The following is a 19,766-nucleotide window of genomic DNA, read 5'->3' on the forward strand; positions in this document are numbered from 1 at the left end:
GAAGGGTCCCTCAGGCCTCTCTTTTGGGAAAGAACTTTTTATTAATGGCGTTCTTATAAATGCATATGTCTTTTCTTAGCTATTTCTGCTCAGTGAAGATAACAGTTTTACAACTTCCTAGACTTTATCTATTAACATAACTAATCAGTTTAGCAAAAAACTCTTGTATAGAAAATACAGATCTCAGTTTGTGATGCATTTTCTAAGGTGCTAAGAAAATCTTTTGTGTAGCTTAAGGAACCTTGTCTCCTTTAATTAGAAAAGGCAACTCACTGCTCTGGCAAACGCAACTCACTGCTCTGATTCCTTGTTCTGTTGTACCATCATTGTTGCATTCCACCATGACTTTTTCATTTCACTGGTTTGCCATGAAGTATTAGTTGTTGACATGGAAGAAAATGAAACAATTTTTGCTTTGGTGACAACTGAAATATCATGATTGTGGCATGCATTCTAAATTATCCTGAATGCTTCAGATATTTAAAAAAGTGTGAGCTCAAACTCCTTCAAAATGTGTGTGTGTTACACAGTTTTCTAGGATATCATGTGCTCTCTGTAAAATGTGCTGGCTGTAGATTGTTTAATAAAGATATTTTTATATATGTAGAAGCCTTCTCTGACTTGGGATATTTTGCTCCAATAATAATTAGGAGGCAATGTTGTGCTTGGTGAATCCTCCCCTTTCTTTAAAACCCTCCATTGGTTTCTTGTTGCTTTTTCCAGGAAGACCACTTTTGGCTAGCCTGATTTTCAGATAGTTATGAAGAGTTACTTGTGGCAAGTGTGTTTTATAACCTAATAATATAAGAAAGTGAAGCATGTTTCCTAATTTTTGCAAAACGCAATTGATAATGTCAAATATGATAGAAATTGTTTTATTGAATTATAGAAGCCCAGTAATGAAAGTTTTGAAATACTTTTGTCTGTATTCTTAATTCACATCTAATCATTTTTTTTTCAGAGGTTTGTGGGTATTAGAACTAGACGGGGCCTTACAGAAAAAATTCTAAGAAATTATTTGTGAAAGATTTCACAACTTGCTTAGTGATTTGCTTCTATTTCTTGTGGTGCTTGATTTGTAATAAATTGCTCTGGATGTTGCCATTCCGTGTTTACCTTCTCCCTCCTTTATACTTTATTACGCACTTCATTGAATTGGTCTTCATCTTTGCCTCTCTTAGATTTTCTTTATATCATCTTTTAGTTACACTTTTCAATTTGCAAAGTCATTTCTTTTATTGCTCCTACCTGTTCTCAATGTCTGCTATATCCTATGGTGCCACTCACCTTATGTAGCTATTTCAATTTAAGTTAATTGAAATTAAAGTTTACTTTCTTTCTTTCTTTCTTTTTTTTTTTTTTTGGCCAGTCCTGGGCTTGAGCTCAGGGCCTGAGCACTGTCCTTGGACTTTCTCAAGGCTAGAGGTCTACCCACTTGAGCATCAGCACCACTTTCGGCTTTTTTTCTATATATGTGGTACCGAGGAATCGAACCCAGGTCTTCATGCATGCTAGGCAAGCACTCTACCGCTAGGCCAAACCCCCAGCCCACGCATAACTATTTTTGTAATCACTGGAAATTCAGTTGATAGTACTGCTTTGGATTGTAAGCTTTATATTATTATGAAAATCATATGATACAGGTCTTGATGTGATAAATATTTTAGAATGTATCTGTCAATATCTATACATTTTTTTCTTTTAAGTCATAGCTTATTTTCTTATTTAAAAAATATAATTTTGCTTGGCACTGATGGCTCACATCTGCAATCTTAGCTACTCAGAAGGCTGAGATTTGAGGATAGCAAATCAAAGCCAGTCCAGGCAGAAAAAGACTCTTATCTCTAATAAACTTCCCCAAAAAGCCAGAATTGGCTCTGTGGCTCAGGTGATAGAGTGCTAGCCTTGAGCACAAAGAGGCTCTAGGACAGTGCCCAGGCCCTGAGTTCAAGCTCTGGAACATTCTCCCCTACCCCCCATCTCTCTCTGTCTCTGTCTCTGTCTCTATCTCTATCTCTATCTCTGTCTCTGTCACTGTCTCTGTCTTTCTCCCTCTAGTTATGCAATTTTATTCTTCTTATTAAGGTGATATACAGAGGGATTACCATTTCCTAAGTCAGATAATGAGTACATTTGTTTTTTTTGGACAATGTCACTCTTCGCTTTCTCCTAGCTTTCTTCTTCCTTCTTACCTTAAAGTTACATAGGTCATTTTCCAGGCTATACTGAATACCTCTGTAGTTTTTTTGAATTGTTTTATGATTGGAGGGAAATCAATGTGGTGTTTCATGTCTCCTGTGTATCATGAACTAGCACTTATGATGTTTCTTATGATGCTAGGTAATGTACGGTTTTGAATGCTTATGTTTTACTCTGTTGATTTGTGTTTTCAGTTGCAGTGGCAGCTCCTTGATGGTCATTCCTTGGCATGAACATAAACACCGGGCTAAAGATTGGTGTGAGGAGCCAAAGTGCAGGTTGGTATCTTCCAGCATGCCCTGCAAAGGTAAAATGTGGCCATGGAGCTTTCCATACTTCTCCCAAGGTTATGGAGTCCTGTAAAGATTTAAACTTCATTATGTTAATATTTTCATTTTTTTGTCTGTGGTGGGCCTTGAACCAAGCACTGTGCTTAGCATTTTTTCTCAAGGGTAACACTCTTAACACTTTGAGCCGCAGTGCGACTTCCAGTTTTCTGCTGGATATTGGGGCCAGGAGTTCGGCCCAGTGGTAGAGTGCTTGCCTAGCATGCATGAAGACCTGGGTTCGATTCTACAGTACCACATACATACAAAAAGCCAGAAGTAGTTCTTTGGTTCAAACGATAGAGCATTAGCCTTGAGGAAAGCCCAAGGACAGTGCTCAGGCCCTGAGTTCAGGCCCCAGGACTGGCAGAAAAAAAAAGTCTCATGGACTTTCCTGCCTAAATTGACTTTGAACTATTATCCTCAGATCTCAACCTCCTGAGTAGCTAGATTATAGGCATGAGCCACTGGTGCCTACCTTATTAATAAGAAAATGCCATATTATAAAGCCATTATTCTAAAAATGATTACTCTAATGGATTTTTCCCTGTATTTCAGATAAGCAGATATATTTTTCGTAGTTATGGTATATATCTAATTTTGTTCTTGGGTCAGTTTTGATGTGGGGGGAGTCCCAGGATATGGAGGTATTAGGAATTGAGGGAGGGAATGGTGTGAGGTTCACATGAAGAACAGATGAGATTGGTTATTTGGATCAGAGGAACTGTAGTTGAGCTAGGAAAGTTCCAGATTCAGGGATAGTTAGAGGTCCAGTGATGGCTATCAAAATCTATTATTTAGACAATCTGTGTCTTCCATATGGGAACTGTGGATTCCTCTCTCTGCTCCAAGAGGCCTCAGGCATGTTCTCCAAGCAGAAGTTTGGAGAGCTCATCTCTGAAGAAATGAAATAGCTGCTTCTAGATTCTGAGGTTTGGCCCCCCAAAGCTTAGGACACAGAGAAGTCAGCTACATTTGAAGAACAGAGAAGAACAGCTTTCTGGACACTGAAAGATAGGCTCTGTCTGGTAGAACAAAGGATTAAGCAGGAAAACATACAGATAATGGAACTGAAAGGGAGACAAGAAGAAAACTTCAAAGATTATAATTACTATTGCTTTCTAGATAAGATAGTATATTTGCAAAATTTCATGAGTCCATCTAAATGAGGAACAAAAAGCTATAGAACTTTGGATATTAGAAAAGAATTGGTATACAAAAAGCAGAAGAAAGCCGGGTATGATAGCCCACGCCTGTAATCTTAGCTACTCAAGAGGCTGAGATCTGAGGATCAGGGTTCAAAGGTAGCCTGGGAACAAAAGGACCTGAGACTCTTATCTCCAATTAACCCCTAGAAAATGGGAAGTGGGGCTTGGCTCAAGGGTAGGGTTGTAGCCTTGAGCTGAAGAGCTCAGGGAGAGTGCCCAGGCAGAGTTCAAGCCCTATGACCCCGCCCCCTCCCCACATACACACAAAAAGCAGAATTGGATAAGGAAATCAAGGAATAAAAATGTATAGTTAGAATATAAGAGAACAGTGCATGTCTGTAATTTCAGCTGCTTAGAGGTAGAGATAGAAAAAACATGGTCCGAATCTAGCTCCTACAGTCTTTGTTTGGCAGTGGTGAGGGAGGGAAAATGTTAAGGGCACTAGGAGACTAGGTATGTATGGCAAGGGCTGTTCTATTTAAGTTGTACTGAAGGATGAGTTTGGAGCACAGTAGGCTCTCTGAGGCAAGTGGGTAAGCACCCCAATAGTTATGGATTTTTTGTCTGATTATATACTAAAAATACTAATAGTCCCAGTTAAAAAATTGTGTCTAAAAACGAAGCTCCTGTTGTATGCCTCGCATGTTCTCGGTGTGCTCTGTTTCCATTACTTGAGTTTCCATAGCATTTGGCCCAAATGTACAATATTTTGTTTGTTTTGCCAGTCTTGGGGCATGAACTCAGGGCCTGAGCACTGTCCTTGGGCTTTTTACTCAAGGTTAGCACTCTTCCACTTGAGCCACAGCATCACTTCCGGCTTTTTTCTGTGTATGTGGTACATATATGTGCATGCTAGACAAGCAGTCTACCACAGGGCCAAACTCCCGGCCCTTGTACAGTATTTTGCCCATTTGTTTTTTTTTTTTTTTGCCAGTCCTGGGATTGGGCTCAGGCCCTGAGCATGGTCCTTGGACTTTCTCAAGGCTTAGCACTCTACCACTTGAGCCTCAGCACCACTTCCAGCTTTTTTCAATGTATGTGGTACCGAGGAATCGAACCCGGGTCTTTGTGCGTGCTAGGCAAGCACTCTACCACTAGGCCAAACTCCTGTCCCTTGTCTCATTTTTTTAATGAGTGGTTTTATTTATGTAATTTGCAGAAGGTTTCTCAGCTTTCATTGATGAATTTGTGCTTCGGATTCAGTTGTGACTGTAGCTCACCACTGTATAATTTCTCAGGGATTGACCACCATGCACCCTCCTCTCCCCCGATGACTGGGTGTCCTTGGTCGGCAGGACACAGGGGTTTCCTTTTGAGAGTTCTTTACCCTGAAAGGCAATTGGCTATAACCATGCTTCAAAAATCTTCTTATGTCTGGTCCTCACGATGTTTTCCTGTGTATGTTCTTTATGGTATGACTTGCTTTTTACTCCGAAGGAGAAAGATCTAGAGTAGTCCTATGACGCACAAATATATCAGCATGATGCTACATTGCTAGCACATTGCTGGTAGAAGGAAGTGGTTCACATGAATACTGAAAGTAAGAATCACTCAGGGACCTTTCCTGAGACTGGACTGGCTAGCACAGATGATTTTGAATTGGATCACTGGGAGGCTTGGAAGATTCATAAAATCTTTCAAGGGTAATTTTGATTTTCTTAATAATTTCTTGGTTGATTTTTGGCATATTTTTATTATGTATTATGATGTTTCAAGTCTGAAAAACTAGTGGAAAAAGAAGGTTTTTTTAAAAATACTTTTTATTTATTTTTTTAAGTGTGACATTCACTCTTACTTCTGTTCTTGTCTTTCTCTCATATAGTTATATTTGTCTTCACAGCATTCCAGTTGTTCAACCATTCCTTTGTGCTTTGCAGAATGGTGGTTGAGCCAAGTCTCCAAGATGAAAGTGAGTTCTTGTATGCTGCACAGCCTGAGTTGCTGCGGTACAGGGCCAGCGAGCTTGCGGTTGAGAAGGTCATGGACTGGTACCAGAGCAGAGCGGAGGAGATAGAGCACCACGCCCGGCAGGTCAGGAGAGGACCGAGGTCACTCTGTGATGTAGTAGTGCTAGCAGGCTCCTTAGGGTGGACTGCAGTGGCAGCCATGTTGGATGATGGATGTTATTTGCAAGGGATGAATTGAATAGTTCTTACAGGTTTTCATCAGTGTTCTTTCTCCAGGAAGGGATATATGTGGCTTTTGTTTTAGATGATTACAGAGCAGATTCACACAAGAAAAGTTGCTTTGAATCTTCCTTTAAGATAGGAGAAGCAGGGCCGGGAGTTTGGCCTAGTGGTCAAAGTGCTTGCCTTGCATGCATGAAGACCCGGGTTCGATTCCTTGGTACCACATACATAGAAAAAAGCCGGAAATGGTGCTGAGGCTCAAGTGGTAGAGCTCTAGCCTTGAGAAAGTCCAAGGACAGTGCTCAGGCCCTGAGCTCAAGCCCAGGACTGGCAAAAAAAAAAAAGATAGGAGAAGCAGAGATAGGAGGATCATAGTTTGAGGTCAGCCCAGAAAATAAGTTAGTGATATTCTACTTAAAAGAAAAGCTGACAGGCCGGGAATTTGGCCTAGTGGTAGAGTGCTTGTCTAGTATGTGCGAAGACCCGGGTTCGATTTCTGGGTACCACATGCATAGAAAAAAGCTGGAAGTGGTGCTGAGGCTCAAGTGGTAGAGCTCTAGCCTTGAGAAAGTCCAAGGACAGTGCTCAGGCCCTGAGTTCAAGCCCAGGATAGGAAAAAAAAAAAAGCTGCCAGTGTGTATTCCTGATCACCATTGGATTGGTTCACTGTTTGTCTCAGCATTCTATGATTCCTCTTCACCTCTCCACATCAAATAAATTTATATACAAAACAAAGGGTAAAGAAATAAAAACAGTGGCAACAGGAATAAATGAAGGGGAAAAGAAAGAAGAAGAAATAACTTCCAGTAGTTACTGTTTCCATATTTTGGAGTTCATTTCAGTAAGCCTCATTTCACGTGGTCATAAGCACATAGTCGTTGAGCCATTGTGATCTTCTGCTAAGAATGTTGTAGAGATAGTCTAGTTATTCCAAATGAGGGGAATTATGCAGCCTGTGTTTCTTTGAGACTGGCTTTCTTGGCTCAGTACAATTTTTTTCAATGTACTTTACATCTTGGAGGGAAGAGAGGGAAGGAGAGGGGGAGAAAATGAGGTATTGGGTAACACTGTTAAAAAAGAAATGTACTCATTACCTTCTTTATATAACTGTAACCCCTCTCTCTGTACATTACTTTTACAATAAAATTTGAATTAAAAATCACATACATTTCAGTGTGCATGAGGATAATGCTGTTAACTTAAATGATGAATGATTTGCATAGTTAGTACTTTTCACATTGTAGGAGTATAAAGACGATAGTGTAGCATAAATACCCAAAACCTGTTCTTTTGATTTTTGTCTCTAAATAAATGTGGATCTTGAGTTTAAAAAATAGGTTGAGTGTAGCAGTCACACTTTGATCCAGCTACTCAAGGTAGCAGAGGTAGGAGGATAAAGGTTTGAGGCCAACACAGGCCTAGTGATAGATATTATGTGAGACACAACCTAAAGCAAAATGGGCTGGTGGTGTGAATCATATGTTCAAACCTGAAGTTTGAAAAGAAAAAAGTAAATTGCAAAACGCAGGCATCGTGTATATAAACACAGGTATCTTATGTAATATACTTATTACATAATTAGAAGTTTGTATCAATGGAGAAATGCTTGATTGGTTTCACATTATGATATACTAACATGCTTTTTAGGAATCCTGATCAGAGTTGTTTGTACTGCGTTCCTTACAGTGGTGCCCGAGGAGTCTCAGTACTTATGTACCTATTTTGGGATGCTTAGCTGTCAGGTTACAGAGGGACAGGATTCAGAATATTAATATTGACCCCTCCACTAACACCAGTCACTAACCTAGTGACTCTGATCTGTTGCCTGCCTTGGGGTTTCTGACTTTTCTCTTAGAATAAGTCTGCCATGGCGGACTTCCAGCTGTGATCCTTTGGTTTAAGCCTCCTGAGTAGCTGGGCTTACAGTCCTTAGCTGCCAATGTCTAGCTTGATGTAGCTCTGAGACAGTTTTGCAATTCCCCCAACTGCTGATATTATAGATATGCACAGATCTATATCTGTATCTGTATGTATGTATGCATATAAATCTATAATATAGATATATTCATGTATCACACACATACACATCTATACTATGCTGCCTCTTATCCAAAGAATCTAATAGCAGCATTTGACTTATAAGAATTTTATAAATATCTGTAGTTTTCTATTATTTATGGCTAGGAGTGAAAACGATCCTGCTGGATGGGCTAATTCGAGTTTCTAGTTTCTTAGCTAAACTGATAAATATAGAGCTTTTTGAGAATCAGAGGAAAGTGTGTCAGTGTCTGCAAGTGCATTTATATTCATTTTAAGAACTGATTTCCCCCTAGTTCTACTGATAATGAGTATTGAAATAAAAAAATCATGTCTGTAAAAAGTACTGGACAACCTATATATTCATTTAAAATTGGGCTGGAAGCATAGCCTAGTGGTAGAGTGCTTGCCTAGCATGCACGAAGCCCTGGGTTCGCTTCCTCTGTACCAGATACATAGAAAAGACTGGAGGTGATGCTATGGCTCAAGTGGCAGAATACTAGCCTTGAACAAAAAGTATCCAAAGACAGGGCTTAGACCCTGAGTTCACATCCCAGGACTAGGGAAAAAAAAGTAAACAAAAAACAACAACAACAACAATGAAAAAGCCAATGAAAAGAAAAAGAAGTAAAACATAAATCGTAATGTAAAACATTTTTCTATGCTTGTATGTATTTTTAAAAGAGATTAGATTTATAGAAAAAAGGTTAGAAAGTACAATAATTTCCATGGAACTCACATACTCCTTTAAGTTTTCCTAATTAGTAACATCTTGGTTTGTTTGAGAAGTACAAATACATTTTTTTTTCTTATAACGACCATTTTGTAAACAATTTATTTTATTGTTGGGGTGATGTACAGAGGGGTTACAGTTACAGTCATCAGGTAATGGGTACATTACTTCTTTATTTGCTTGTTGTTTTGGGTGGGTCATGGTGCTTGAACTTGGCCTGGGTGTAGTCCCTGAGCTCATCAACTCAGGGCTACCACTGTACCTTTGAGCAAGCCCCACTTCCTGTTTTCTGGAGATTAATTAGAGATAGAGTCTCAGGTCCTTTTGTGCTTGGGTTGGCTTTGAACCTTGATCCTTAGATCTCTGCGTCTTGAGTAGCTAGGATTACCTGGGTGAGCCACCATGCTGGCTACATTGCTTCTTGAACATTGTTACCCCATCCCATGTTTTTCTCCCCCTTCCCTCTCCCTCTCCCCACCCTTTCCCACTTGTCTTATTTTTCCCTTTCCTTCCCATTTTCAAATACACAAGTAGTCATATATACACTATACCATGTATAGATACATGGTAACATGAAAAGAAGAAAAGAGAAAAGAAGAAATAACTTTACATAGTACAGTAAGAATAACAACCACAAAGATAAACCTCTTATTTCCATATCCTGGAGTTCATTTCCCTTAACCTCATCCTATGTGGCTATATGTACATAGCTTTTAAGCTATCAATACCTCTGTTAGGAGAATCCTAAACGTATACTATTGTTACAAATGAGGGACACCATGGAGCTTATGTTTCTTTGGGTGTGGCTTACTTCACTTAATATGATTTTTTCCAAGTCTTTCCATTTCCTTACAAATGGGGCGATGTCATTGTTTCTGATGGCAGCATGGAATTCCATGGTGTAACGGTACCCATCTTCATGATCCATTCATCTACTGAGGGGCATCTGGGTTGGTTCCATATCTTGTGTCTGGTGAATAATGCTGCAATGAACATAGTTGTGGTGGTAGGTTTAGTATGGCTTTGTTTCTGGATATTTAGGTAGATGCCCAGAAGTGGGATTGCTGGGTCATAGGGGAGCTATATGGTTAGTCTTTTGAGGAACCTCCATACTGCTTTCCTCAGTGGTTGGATGAGAAGTACATTTGTTATAACTAATGAGCCAGCTTACGTTTCCATAAGTGAGCAGATCAACTGTAATGGATCTAAACAATAGTATATTACTTCAGACTGAAAAAAAAAGAGCTATGAGGCTAGGAAAGACATGGAGGAATCTTATGTATACATTGCTAAGCAAAAGACACCAGCTATGAAATGGCCACATAGGTGTGTGATTCATCTCCATAGCAATCTAGAGAAGATTAAGTTGTGGAGACAGTAATTGCTAGAAGGTGTAGAAGGTGGATAGAATGCAGATCATTTTTAGGGTGGTGAAGCTCCTATTTATGGTATTATAATGGTGGAAATATATATATATATATATATAATTATGCTGTTCTTAGGACCTGATGAAGTTCATTTCCAAGGTAGATCTATGTCATTACACAAGTGTCAAAACCAATCGACGTTTACCTCCAGTGGGGAGCCCTGATGTACACTGTGGACTTGGACAGCGATGAGTCTAGGTGATTAACTGATTGCCACCGTGAGCGCGATCCCCTGGGGACGGGACTGTGTGTGGCACGAGGTGAGGGAAGGGGACCTGTACAGACTGTGTTCTCATTCCATTTTGCTTAGTTGCCTGAAAAAATTATTAAAAATGAAACTGTAGATATTTTTGAAATTAAAATATATTTTAGTAATCTAACAATAATTCCTAGATATCTAGAGTTTTTTTGAGCAATTAGAGAAAATTATAAAGAAAGAAACAGTGGCTCTGTTTACTTGGCTTGTGTTCTTTCTCGCATCGCTTCCATTTTAAGCTTCATGTAAAGCACTGACGTTTCATGTCACTTACTCTGCAGTGAAAGTGATATTTGAGGTAGTTTTTATCTTCTTCATTTTTAGAGATTTAATTGATATGGGACTTCTTTTTCCTTAGGGCCTATAAATGCCTTCAGCAAAAGCTGTTTGTTGGTTGAAGAAAATATTTATCATGGTGCATTTCACCCACTGTATACTTGGGGCATGTGGTATAATGTTATAGTATTGTACTAGAGTCTATGTTTATTTGAGGCTTCAGTACATTGATTTTAAAGCATTTTTTTCTTGACTAGGAAGACAACAAATGCAAATTGCTATTATGCTATGTGTTGAAATTCACTTGCATGGAGTTGTGTATGTGGTTTTGTTTTTTGAAAATTCAATTGAGATGGCTTTTTAAAGTTACTATGGAAATACAAGTGTCATTTCAGACACAAATTATACTACATAGGTACTGTGGTTAAAAACATTTGGTAAAGTATTACCAGGAGTCTTCTCATTGCCTGTGCATTACCTACTGTACTTTATAGCAATTGTACTTACTCACACCAGCCAGACTTCTCATCCAAGAACTCCTTTCTGTTCATGTGTCAGTCCTATGGTTGTCATGGGACTCAGTTGGAATTTAATGGACCTAACTGTTGCTGGTGTTTTTCCTTTGTGTTATATGGCTCTATCCCTAGCCCTCCATCACCGAAAGAACTCAGAACTTCCCCTTCTCTCTGTGCCCTTTCTGATGACTTCTCTTAGAAGAGGTGTCTCTTGACTGGGATTGCTTTATTACCTATTTTCTCTGCTTTCTTCACTGGGTCAACATGTTGTTTACTTCCCTGCGAACAGAGTTCAAATCCTCTCTTTGTAACTGTAAACAAGTAAACAAGAGCTAACTTCTTCCTTGCTTGTATTTTAGCCCTGTTTTTATCATAGTTCAGTATAGCAGTTCCTCTGCTCTTGCTCACCACTTTCTCAAGTTTAGCTTACTCCTCCTCTCTTCAAAGTCTTAACTGATCTTGGAGGGACTATTATAGCAACCCATCTCTCAGTGTCTAGTTCCCTTTAGTTCTTCTTCATCTTTTTTGGTTTTTGTTTTCTTTCTGTTGGATCTGGGGCTTGGACTCAAGGCCTGGGCACTGCCCCTGAGCTCAAGGCTAGCATATTGCCACTTGAGCCATAGTACCACTTCTGGCTTTTTGAGAAGTTTAGGAGATGAGTCGCACAGACTTTCCTGCCCTGTCTCGCTCTGAACCACAATTCTCAGACTTTAGTGTCCTGAATAGCTAGGATTACAGGTGCTAACCACTGGTGCCTAGATTCCCTTCCCTTCTAACTCAGAATTTTGTCCTTTGACACTGTCTCTGTGTGTGTGTGTGTATGTGTGTGTGTGTGTGTGTGTGTGTGTGTGTGTGTGTGTGTGTACATGTGTACATGTGCCCATATGTGTATGTGCTAGTGGAACTTGAGGTCTGGAGCTTGGCATGCTGCCTTAGCTTTTTCACTCACAGCTGTCACTTTATAACTTATGTCACATTCTAATACAGTTTTTTTTGTTGTTTTTGGTTAATTGGAACATATCTTGTGTAGACTGTTTTTCTTAGGCTGTCTTCTAACTAAGAGCCTCTGATCTCAGCCTCTTAAATGGGCATAGCCACTGAAACCTACCCTTTGAACACTATTTATTGTTTATTTCCTGAAACTTCTTCCTGTGACAACAATTTTCTCCTGTCCTGGGCCTAGTCGTTCATTTCAGTCCATCTCTGAGGGGTGTGATTTTTCTTTGGTTTGTCCCTTATCATTATTCCTCCAGATATAGTTGTTACTAATCCTGTCTACAAGTGTGACCAGCTCAGGCTTTTGCTCTATGATTATGTGCTGATAATTTCAAGACCTTAACTTTATCTCGAGATTTTAGTTTTTTTCTTTTCTTTTCTTTTTTCTTTTTTTCTTTTTTGTGGGTCATGGAGCTTGAACTTGGCCCGGGCACTGATCCCTGAGCTTTTCAGCTCACGGCTACCACTCTACCCTTGAGCCAAGCTCCATTTCCCATTTTCTAGAGATTAATTGGAGATAAGAGTCTTAGGTCCTTTTGTGCCTGAGCTGGCTTTGAACCTTGATCCTCAGATCTCAGCCTCCTGAGTAGCTAGGATTACAGGCCTGAGCCATCACGCTAAGATCGGTTGGATCTTGGAACAGGTAGGTTCTTCTTCCAGAAGCAGCATTGCCAATCCAAGCCATGATTCTAGATTCCTTCTCCTTCCCTCCCACTCTTCATTTGGTCTGACTAAACCTCATAAATCCTTCCTCTTGATTTTTTTTCATTCTCTGTCTTCTGTATTGCCACTGTTTAGCTCCTCATTATTTTCCACCATGTAGGGAATGTTCAGGAACTAGTTACTCAGTAAATAAATGCACAAATTAATCAGTGATTGGATTGGTCCATCAATATAGTTCTGTCAGCCATTCTTCCAAGAACTGACTGGTGTAGGAATTACTTCATTGAGCACTGACTGTCTTCCTACTTCCAGTCCAGACTATTCACATCAGTTCATCTGAGTACTATTCTAGAGTAAATATATTCAACATGTGGCTCTTTGGACAACTTTCAGCAGAACTGTGTTTTAGAATAATCTGCAAAGTCCTTAGCTTAGTGAAGAATATTTTTATCATTTGGCCTCTTACTGTTTATTTAGCCATGTTCACTTCAGTTCACATCTTCTTTCTGTTCCCCTGGATCTAATTGCACCTTGATGGAGCAGTATGCTTCTACCCTCCAAGCTGTTATTCCCATAATTGTTAAATCCCTTAAGTAATAGTTCCTGTTTTTTTTTTTTTTTTTTAAGGCCCACTTTAGTGTTCTTTGTTCTGGACTAAACTCTAAGATGCCCTAGGGTTGGACTAAGTGCTCCCTCTTTCTCTCTGGATTCCAATCAGACACAGCTTGTCATTGAGTCATCAATCTTTTTTCCTCTCCAACGTGGAAATCTGAAGTGGCGTTAGGTCAAAGTAAGTCCTCAATAAGAGTTGTTAGTCTGGAAGCAAAAGGGTGAGGGGTTGGGTGACAAGTTATCAGTGAGGCCTGATGGCTTATCTTCAGCCACAGAGTATATCATTCCACAAATTTGACTAGGGAACTGGGCATGAATGGAAGTCTACCAAGCACATTGATTAAAATCATTCTCTTAACTTGGTAGATCTGAGTATTAGAGTTGCTTTAACTGACATATCTGACATATCTTTGGTTTTTTTTTTTTTTTTTTTGCCGGTTCTGGGCTTAAGCTCAGGGCCTAAGGACTGTCCTTGGATTTTTCTCAAGGCTAGAACTCTACCACTTGAGCCTCAGCACCACTTCTGGCTTTTTCTAAGTATGTGGTACCAAGGAATCAAACCCAGGTCTTCATGCATGCTAGGCAAGCACTCTACCACTAGGCCAAACTCCCGGCCCAACTGACATATTTGTATAAGAGTTATTCAGCAAATTTGGAGCAGAGCATTATAGTGAAAGTAGGGTTAATTTGATAGTATCACTACATCCTATGTTAGCCTTTTCTCTGCCTATTAATACAACACTGTAAGTATAAAATGAAGAAGTGTATATAAAACAGTGTTGTTCACTATTAGGCTTTATTAACTTAAGATAGTTGTCCTTATATCTTTACCTACAGTATTTGTTGTCAAAATGTTTTTTCTTTTGGTCAGAACATTTTTTTGAAATGTCTTTTTATTGTCTAGGTGATGGACAGAGGTATAACAGTTACATAGGTTAGGTAATTAGCAGTTCTTTTTGAACAATGTCACCTCTTCCCTCATTTTCTACAGTGTTTACTGTTGATTGATTTTTTTGAAACAGTTTGATGTTGATGTAGTTGATAAGTAAATAAAAGTATTTTATAGGCAAGGGAATTTTGCACTTATGTTACAAGCATTAGATTATATACTGAAGGTTTTTACTTTTAAGTATATAAGCAGCATATAATACCCACAGACTTATTGTCACTTTTCAATTTTAGGTTGACTGTGCATTGTCACTTGTTAGACTTGGAATGGAGAGGAAGATTCCTGGATTGCTTGTTCTGTGTGATGACTTGGTGACACTGGAAACACTGGTTTATGAAGCTGGGTGTGACTTAACACTGACCTTGAAAGAACTCCAACAGATGAAAGACATTGAAAAACTGAGACTACTAATGAATAGTGTAGGTTTAGTATAAACTTTCTTCTAATGCATTTTTTTTCTCTTAAAGACATGATTATTGTGTGTCTGAAACCAGAATGAAATACTTTACAAGTGTGAGACTTATTAAATAAATGAAGTTTCCTGAGAGTTTTCAACATCAAGTGTTGGGGTCCTCTTCACACTGGAGGGCCTCATGGCTCAATAGTGGTGTGTGTTTTCTAGATATAGGCCTGGGTCCAGATTGGCCACAGCAGTATTGCTCCAGGTTGGGAGGTGACACATTCTCACATTCTCCTCCTACTGCCATTCTACATGTCAGTGATAACCTGCAGAATGCGTTTTAAAAAGTACGTTTTAGAAAGCTTCATTGCTTCACACAGTCTGCTTGTCTGAATTATGGTATGTGTCTGCTGTAACATGATTTTTAATTTAATTTAATGCTTGTTTGTTTCGGTTACACTTTCAGTGTCCTGAGGACAAATATGTAACAAGTGCCTACCAGTGGATGGTCCCCTTTCTTCATCGTTGTGAGAAACAGTCTCCTGGTGTGGCTAATGAACTATTGAAAGAATATTTAGTAACTTTAGCTAAAACAGACCTAAAATTTCCCCTGAAGATATTCCAACATTCCAAACCAGATGTAAGTAGAAATTCTTAATTTCTTAAAATTTGCTGTATTTTTTTTCTCTATAGAATTAGGTTAAATACATAATTTTTTATTATAACCCTTGAAAATAATTTTCCTTTCACTAGAAAAATTGGTTATCATTTTATTTTTTTCAAAAATTTTAGCAGTATAGTCCAATGTTTTTATCAAAAGTTTATAAGATAATCTCTGTTTTGTTTCATTTATTCTAGTTTATTTACTGTCTCCTATGTTAGAACCTATCAATATAAGAAAACGAATGTTTTCTAGATATTAAATTCATATTATATAAGTACTTTACATATGTTGACTCTAATTCTTCTAATCATTTTAAGAGGTAGATAATTGTTTTATTTTAATATTAGAGGGAAGGAAAATTGTGATATAAATGATCATCTTCAATTATAAGTGGAGAGAAGAAACTGGATTTTTTTAACTCATTGTATTTTATTTTGGTACATATAGGCAAGGGAAGGTTTCCGTCTTATGGCCCTTTAAGTAGTTTCTGAAAATCATTAGGTTTTCAAAAGAATATCCTGTAATTATTCCTGATAACTTCTTTGGTTGCTTAATTATACTGCATTGATTTGTATATCTATGAGTACAGATTTGTAGGTGGTAAAGTCATTTTGTTAAGTATAGCCAAGTTTGTATTGTCAGAACCTCTTAACTGTGGATTAAACACGCTTTCACTAGTGTAAGGAAAATTAGAAGCTATGTTATTATGGTTATATTAAGACAGTATGGCTGAGTGTGGTGGCACAGGCCTGTAATCCTAGCTACTCAGGAGGCTGAGATTTGAGGATGGAGGTTCAAAGCCAGCCTTGGCACAAAAAGACCTGAGACTCTTATCAACAATTAACCTCTAGAAAATGGGAAGTGAGGCTTGGCTCAAGGGTCGGGTGGCTCTAGGGTAGAGTGGTAATCTGGAGCTGAAGAGCTCAGGGACAACGCCCAGTCTCTAGGGTAGGGTGGTCGCCTTAAGCTGAAGAGCTCAGGAACAGTACCCAGACCAAGTTCAAGCCCCATGACCCATCAAAAAAAATGTTTTGAGAATTATTTTAAGGCCGTTTATGCAATGTGCAATGTTTTGAGAACAAATTTTACTGAGAACAAATTTTACTGGTAAAATTTGCAATTTTACCAATATGCAATTATGTACTAATACAAATAGTCTTAGTGGGAAAGCTTAAATTAGAAATTCCATGTTAGAAGGTAAACTAACAAATGTATCTACAATGCACTGTTTTCAGGCAATTGTAGTTCCCAGTTCACTGATGGAGACTGAGCAGGATGGCATAGTCATGTGACACCTGAAACACTGACATTGTGGTAATGTTGAGAGCATTACACTGAGGTCAAACTACAGGCAATCCAGATTTCTTCCAGTTTACATTTTGATGGATAATTTCCTTGAACTCACCTTTGTTATTAATGCAAACTCCATTAAGATGCATAGTTATAAACCAATTTAGTCAGAATGGAAAGAATTGCTAATATATATATATACATATATATATATAACTTTCTTTAGCTTATGGAAGAATCATCTGTCAGAAGTTCAGCTGCTCATTGGTTATTTAAACATTTCCATCTTCTCATAATCACTTTGCACTTAGTATGAGGTGTTAAATTTGGGTGATTTCCTGTGAGCCTAAGGAGTGCTTATGGTAGCAGAGTAGTGTGTGAGAAACAGGGTGGATTGCAGATGAATGTTTTATGAGGAAGAAGGAAATGACTTTAAATTCTATGTAGTAATCTTGTTTCAGATATTTCTTCCTTGCGGAATCCTGTAAATCCTTTGTATACAATCAACTTTTTGTTGTTTTTACCTGGCAATTTAGCATATGCCTTTGAATAAAACATATAGCCATTTGCCTTTGTTAAAATATGTGAACATCAAGCAGAGAGTAGTGATGTTCAGCTCTTTCTTTCCAAACATCCTGTTTCTCTCAGGATTATGTTTGTGCAGCACCAGTTTGACCATGTCATGATCTATGGTGTGCCTTACCACTGCCTATGGGTCAATATTGGTCTCTCTAGAGAGGCCTTGATAGGCCTTTGTTTCCATTTTCTTTCTGATTAAAAGAAAATGCTAGCATAAAGGTGATGTACAGAGGGGTTATAGTTATATAATTCAGGTAATGAATACTCTTCTTTTTGAACACTGTCACCTCTTCCCTCGTTTTCTCCCAGTTTTTCCCTCCTGACCCCACTCCCCTACAAGTTGTTTAGTTCAATTTTCAGTATGGTGTCTAGTGAATATTGCTGCTGCGTTTGTTTACCCTTTGTCCCATAATTTCTATGCTCCTCCTTAACCTCCCCAAAACAGATAAATTACATATAAGACAAAAGGTACAGAAATTAAAAAAACAGTGATAAAGGAGAAGAAAATAACAACAAGCAAACTCTCTCATTTCCATTTCTTGGAGTTCATTTTGATAAACGTCATTTTATGTAATCACATGCCCCTAACTATTGAACCTTTGCAATACTCCCCTAAGAATATCCTCTTGATCTCACTGTGTGAATGTCTGGAGTTATGTATAATTTATCATGTCCAAGTGTATCTTTTCTGTCTGTTAGTTTACTTGTAGATTTATAGGCAGTTTCTTAATACCACAATTGAGGGAAGCCATGCAATCTATGTTTCTTTCTGTTTGGCTTCATTTAATACAACTTTTCCAAGTCCTTACATTTGCCTATGAATGATACTTTATCTTTCTAGCAATATAAATAGAAAGCCCACAGAATGGGAGAAGATTTTTTATTAGGTATGTATCAGATAAGGGCTTCATATCCAAAATATTCTCAGAGTTCAAAAATTGCTCCCTACTCCCCCCAAAAAACCCTCAAAGAAGCAACCCAATTAATAAATGAGCTAAAGATTTAAAGAGACTTTTCAGAAGAAATAATGGTCAATGGACACATGAGGCCATAAAATAAATGTAAATGAAAATAACCTTAAAATTTCACCTCATCCCAGTTAGAATGGCCATATTAAGACAACCAATAACCGATGCTGGCAAGGATATGACCAAAAAGGAATGATACTGCACTGTTGGTGGGATTGTAAACTTGCTCAAGCACTTTGGAAAGCAGTTTAGAGGTTCCTCAAGAGCTTCCTTTTGACCCAGGAGTTCCACTTTTGGGTATTTATCCAATAGACTACAAAGAAGGCCACACTAAAGCTACCAGCACAACCATGTTCATTGCAATATTGGTCACCATATCCAAGATATGGAATCAACCCAGATGCCCTTCAGCAGAGTCTTGTTCTTTCCTCTTATTATTGCCCTTATCACAGTGTATTGGAATTATTTGTTTACATCATTCTCTTTTCCTTTGTTTTCTTTATATATATCCTGTATATTTCACTGGTTTCTACATTGCCAGAGACTAGCACTATGGTAGCAGAGAACAAGTATTCAGTATCTCCTAGCATGAAAAAATGAAAGAATGAATAAAAGAAAGAAACTTGGTTTCATTATGGTACTTAGGACCTCTTGTTTACATTTATTTTTTTCTTTTTACTAGGTTTTACTAGAACCATTGATTATATATCACTTGCTTCCAAAAATAACATACTATTGGTCTGTGATGAATCATGCAAATGCACATTATATTTAATAACATAATGGGAACCATGATATCTATAACATATAGCTTAGACTACTATGTCATGCTATACTAAAAAATATATCTCTAAGTCTTAGTAGTTCACAACAAAACATTTCATGTATGATATGGTTGAGGGTCTGTGGGTAGTGGTATTTTCAGGGTCCTGGAACCAATTTTCCACAAGTATTGAGTAGTAACTGTAATGTAATTTCTGTAAAATAAAACTTTATGTAGGTTAAGTCATTCATGGGATGAAAAGTGTGAGTTGAATGAGACTAGTGACACACACTTTTCGTTCCAGTTGCTTGAGAGACTGAGGCAGAAATATTGCTTGAAATGCTGGAGCCTATCTTGGGCATCATGGCAACATCCTGACTTAAACAAAATTAAAAAATAAAACCAGCTGGGTGCTGGTGGCTCACACCTGTGATCCTAGCTACACAGGAGCCTGAGATCTGAGGATTGTGGTTTAAAGCCAACCTGGCCTAGAAACTCTGAGAGACCCGTATGTCCAACAATTACTCAAAAAAGCTGGGAGTGGCACTGTGGTTCAAAGCATAGAGTGCCATGAGTGAAAGAAGCTCAGGCCTGGAGTTCAAGCCCCAAGACTGGTAAAACAACAAAAATTGGAGTGGCAGAAGGATATAAGGAGTTTGAGCATGTGTAAGGTTTTTCGAATAAGGTTTGGGGTGTATACAATCAAGTACAAACTACAGGACATTTAACTTTAAAGTGACTTCTTAGTGTCTTGGAGGAAAGATACACAGGAGATC

The 19,766-nt window shown here is 38.3% G+C and overlaps 1 protein-coding gene across 1 annotated transcript in view; it reads left to right on the top strand.

Moving 5' to 3' along the window:
• Nbas (NBAS subunit of NRZ tethering complex) overlaps positions 1 to 19,766 on the top strand; it is a 262,549-nt gene that overhangs the window by 90,776 nt on the left and 152,007 nt on the right. Inside the window, exons 22-25 of the mRNA XM_090337434.1 lie at positions 2,394 to 2,477; positions 5,611 to 5,764; positions 14,560 to 14,745; positions 15,193 to 15,366. Of these exons, the coding sequence (XP_090193560.1) occupies positions 2,394 to 2,477; positions 5,611 to 5,764; positions 14,560 to 14,745; positions 15,193 to 15,366 (598 nt within the window). The remainder of the gene's footprint in view (positions 1 to 2,393; positions 2,478 to 5,610; positions 5,765 to 14,559; positions 14,746 to 15,192; positions 15,367 to 19,766) is intronic.

The sequence above is a fragment of the Megascapheus bottae genome, chromosome 7 (genome assembly GCF_031878675.1).
Source record: "Megascapheus bottae isolate mThoBot1 chromosome 7, mThoBot2.hap1, whole genome shotgun sequence".
Taxonomy (NCBI): Eukaryota; Metazoa; Chordata; class Mammalia; order Rodentia; family Geomyidae; genus Megascapheus; species Megascapheus bottae.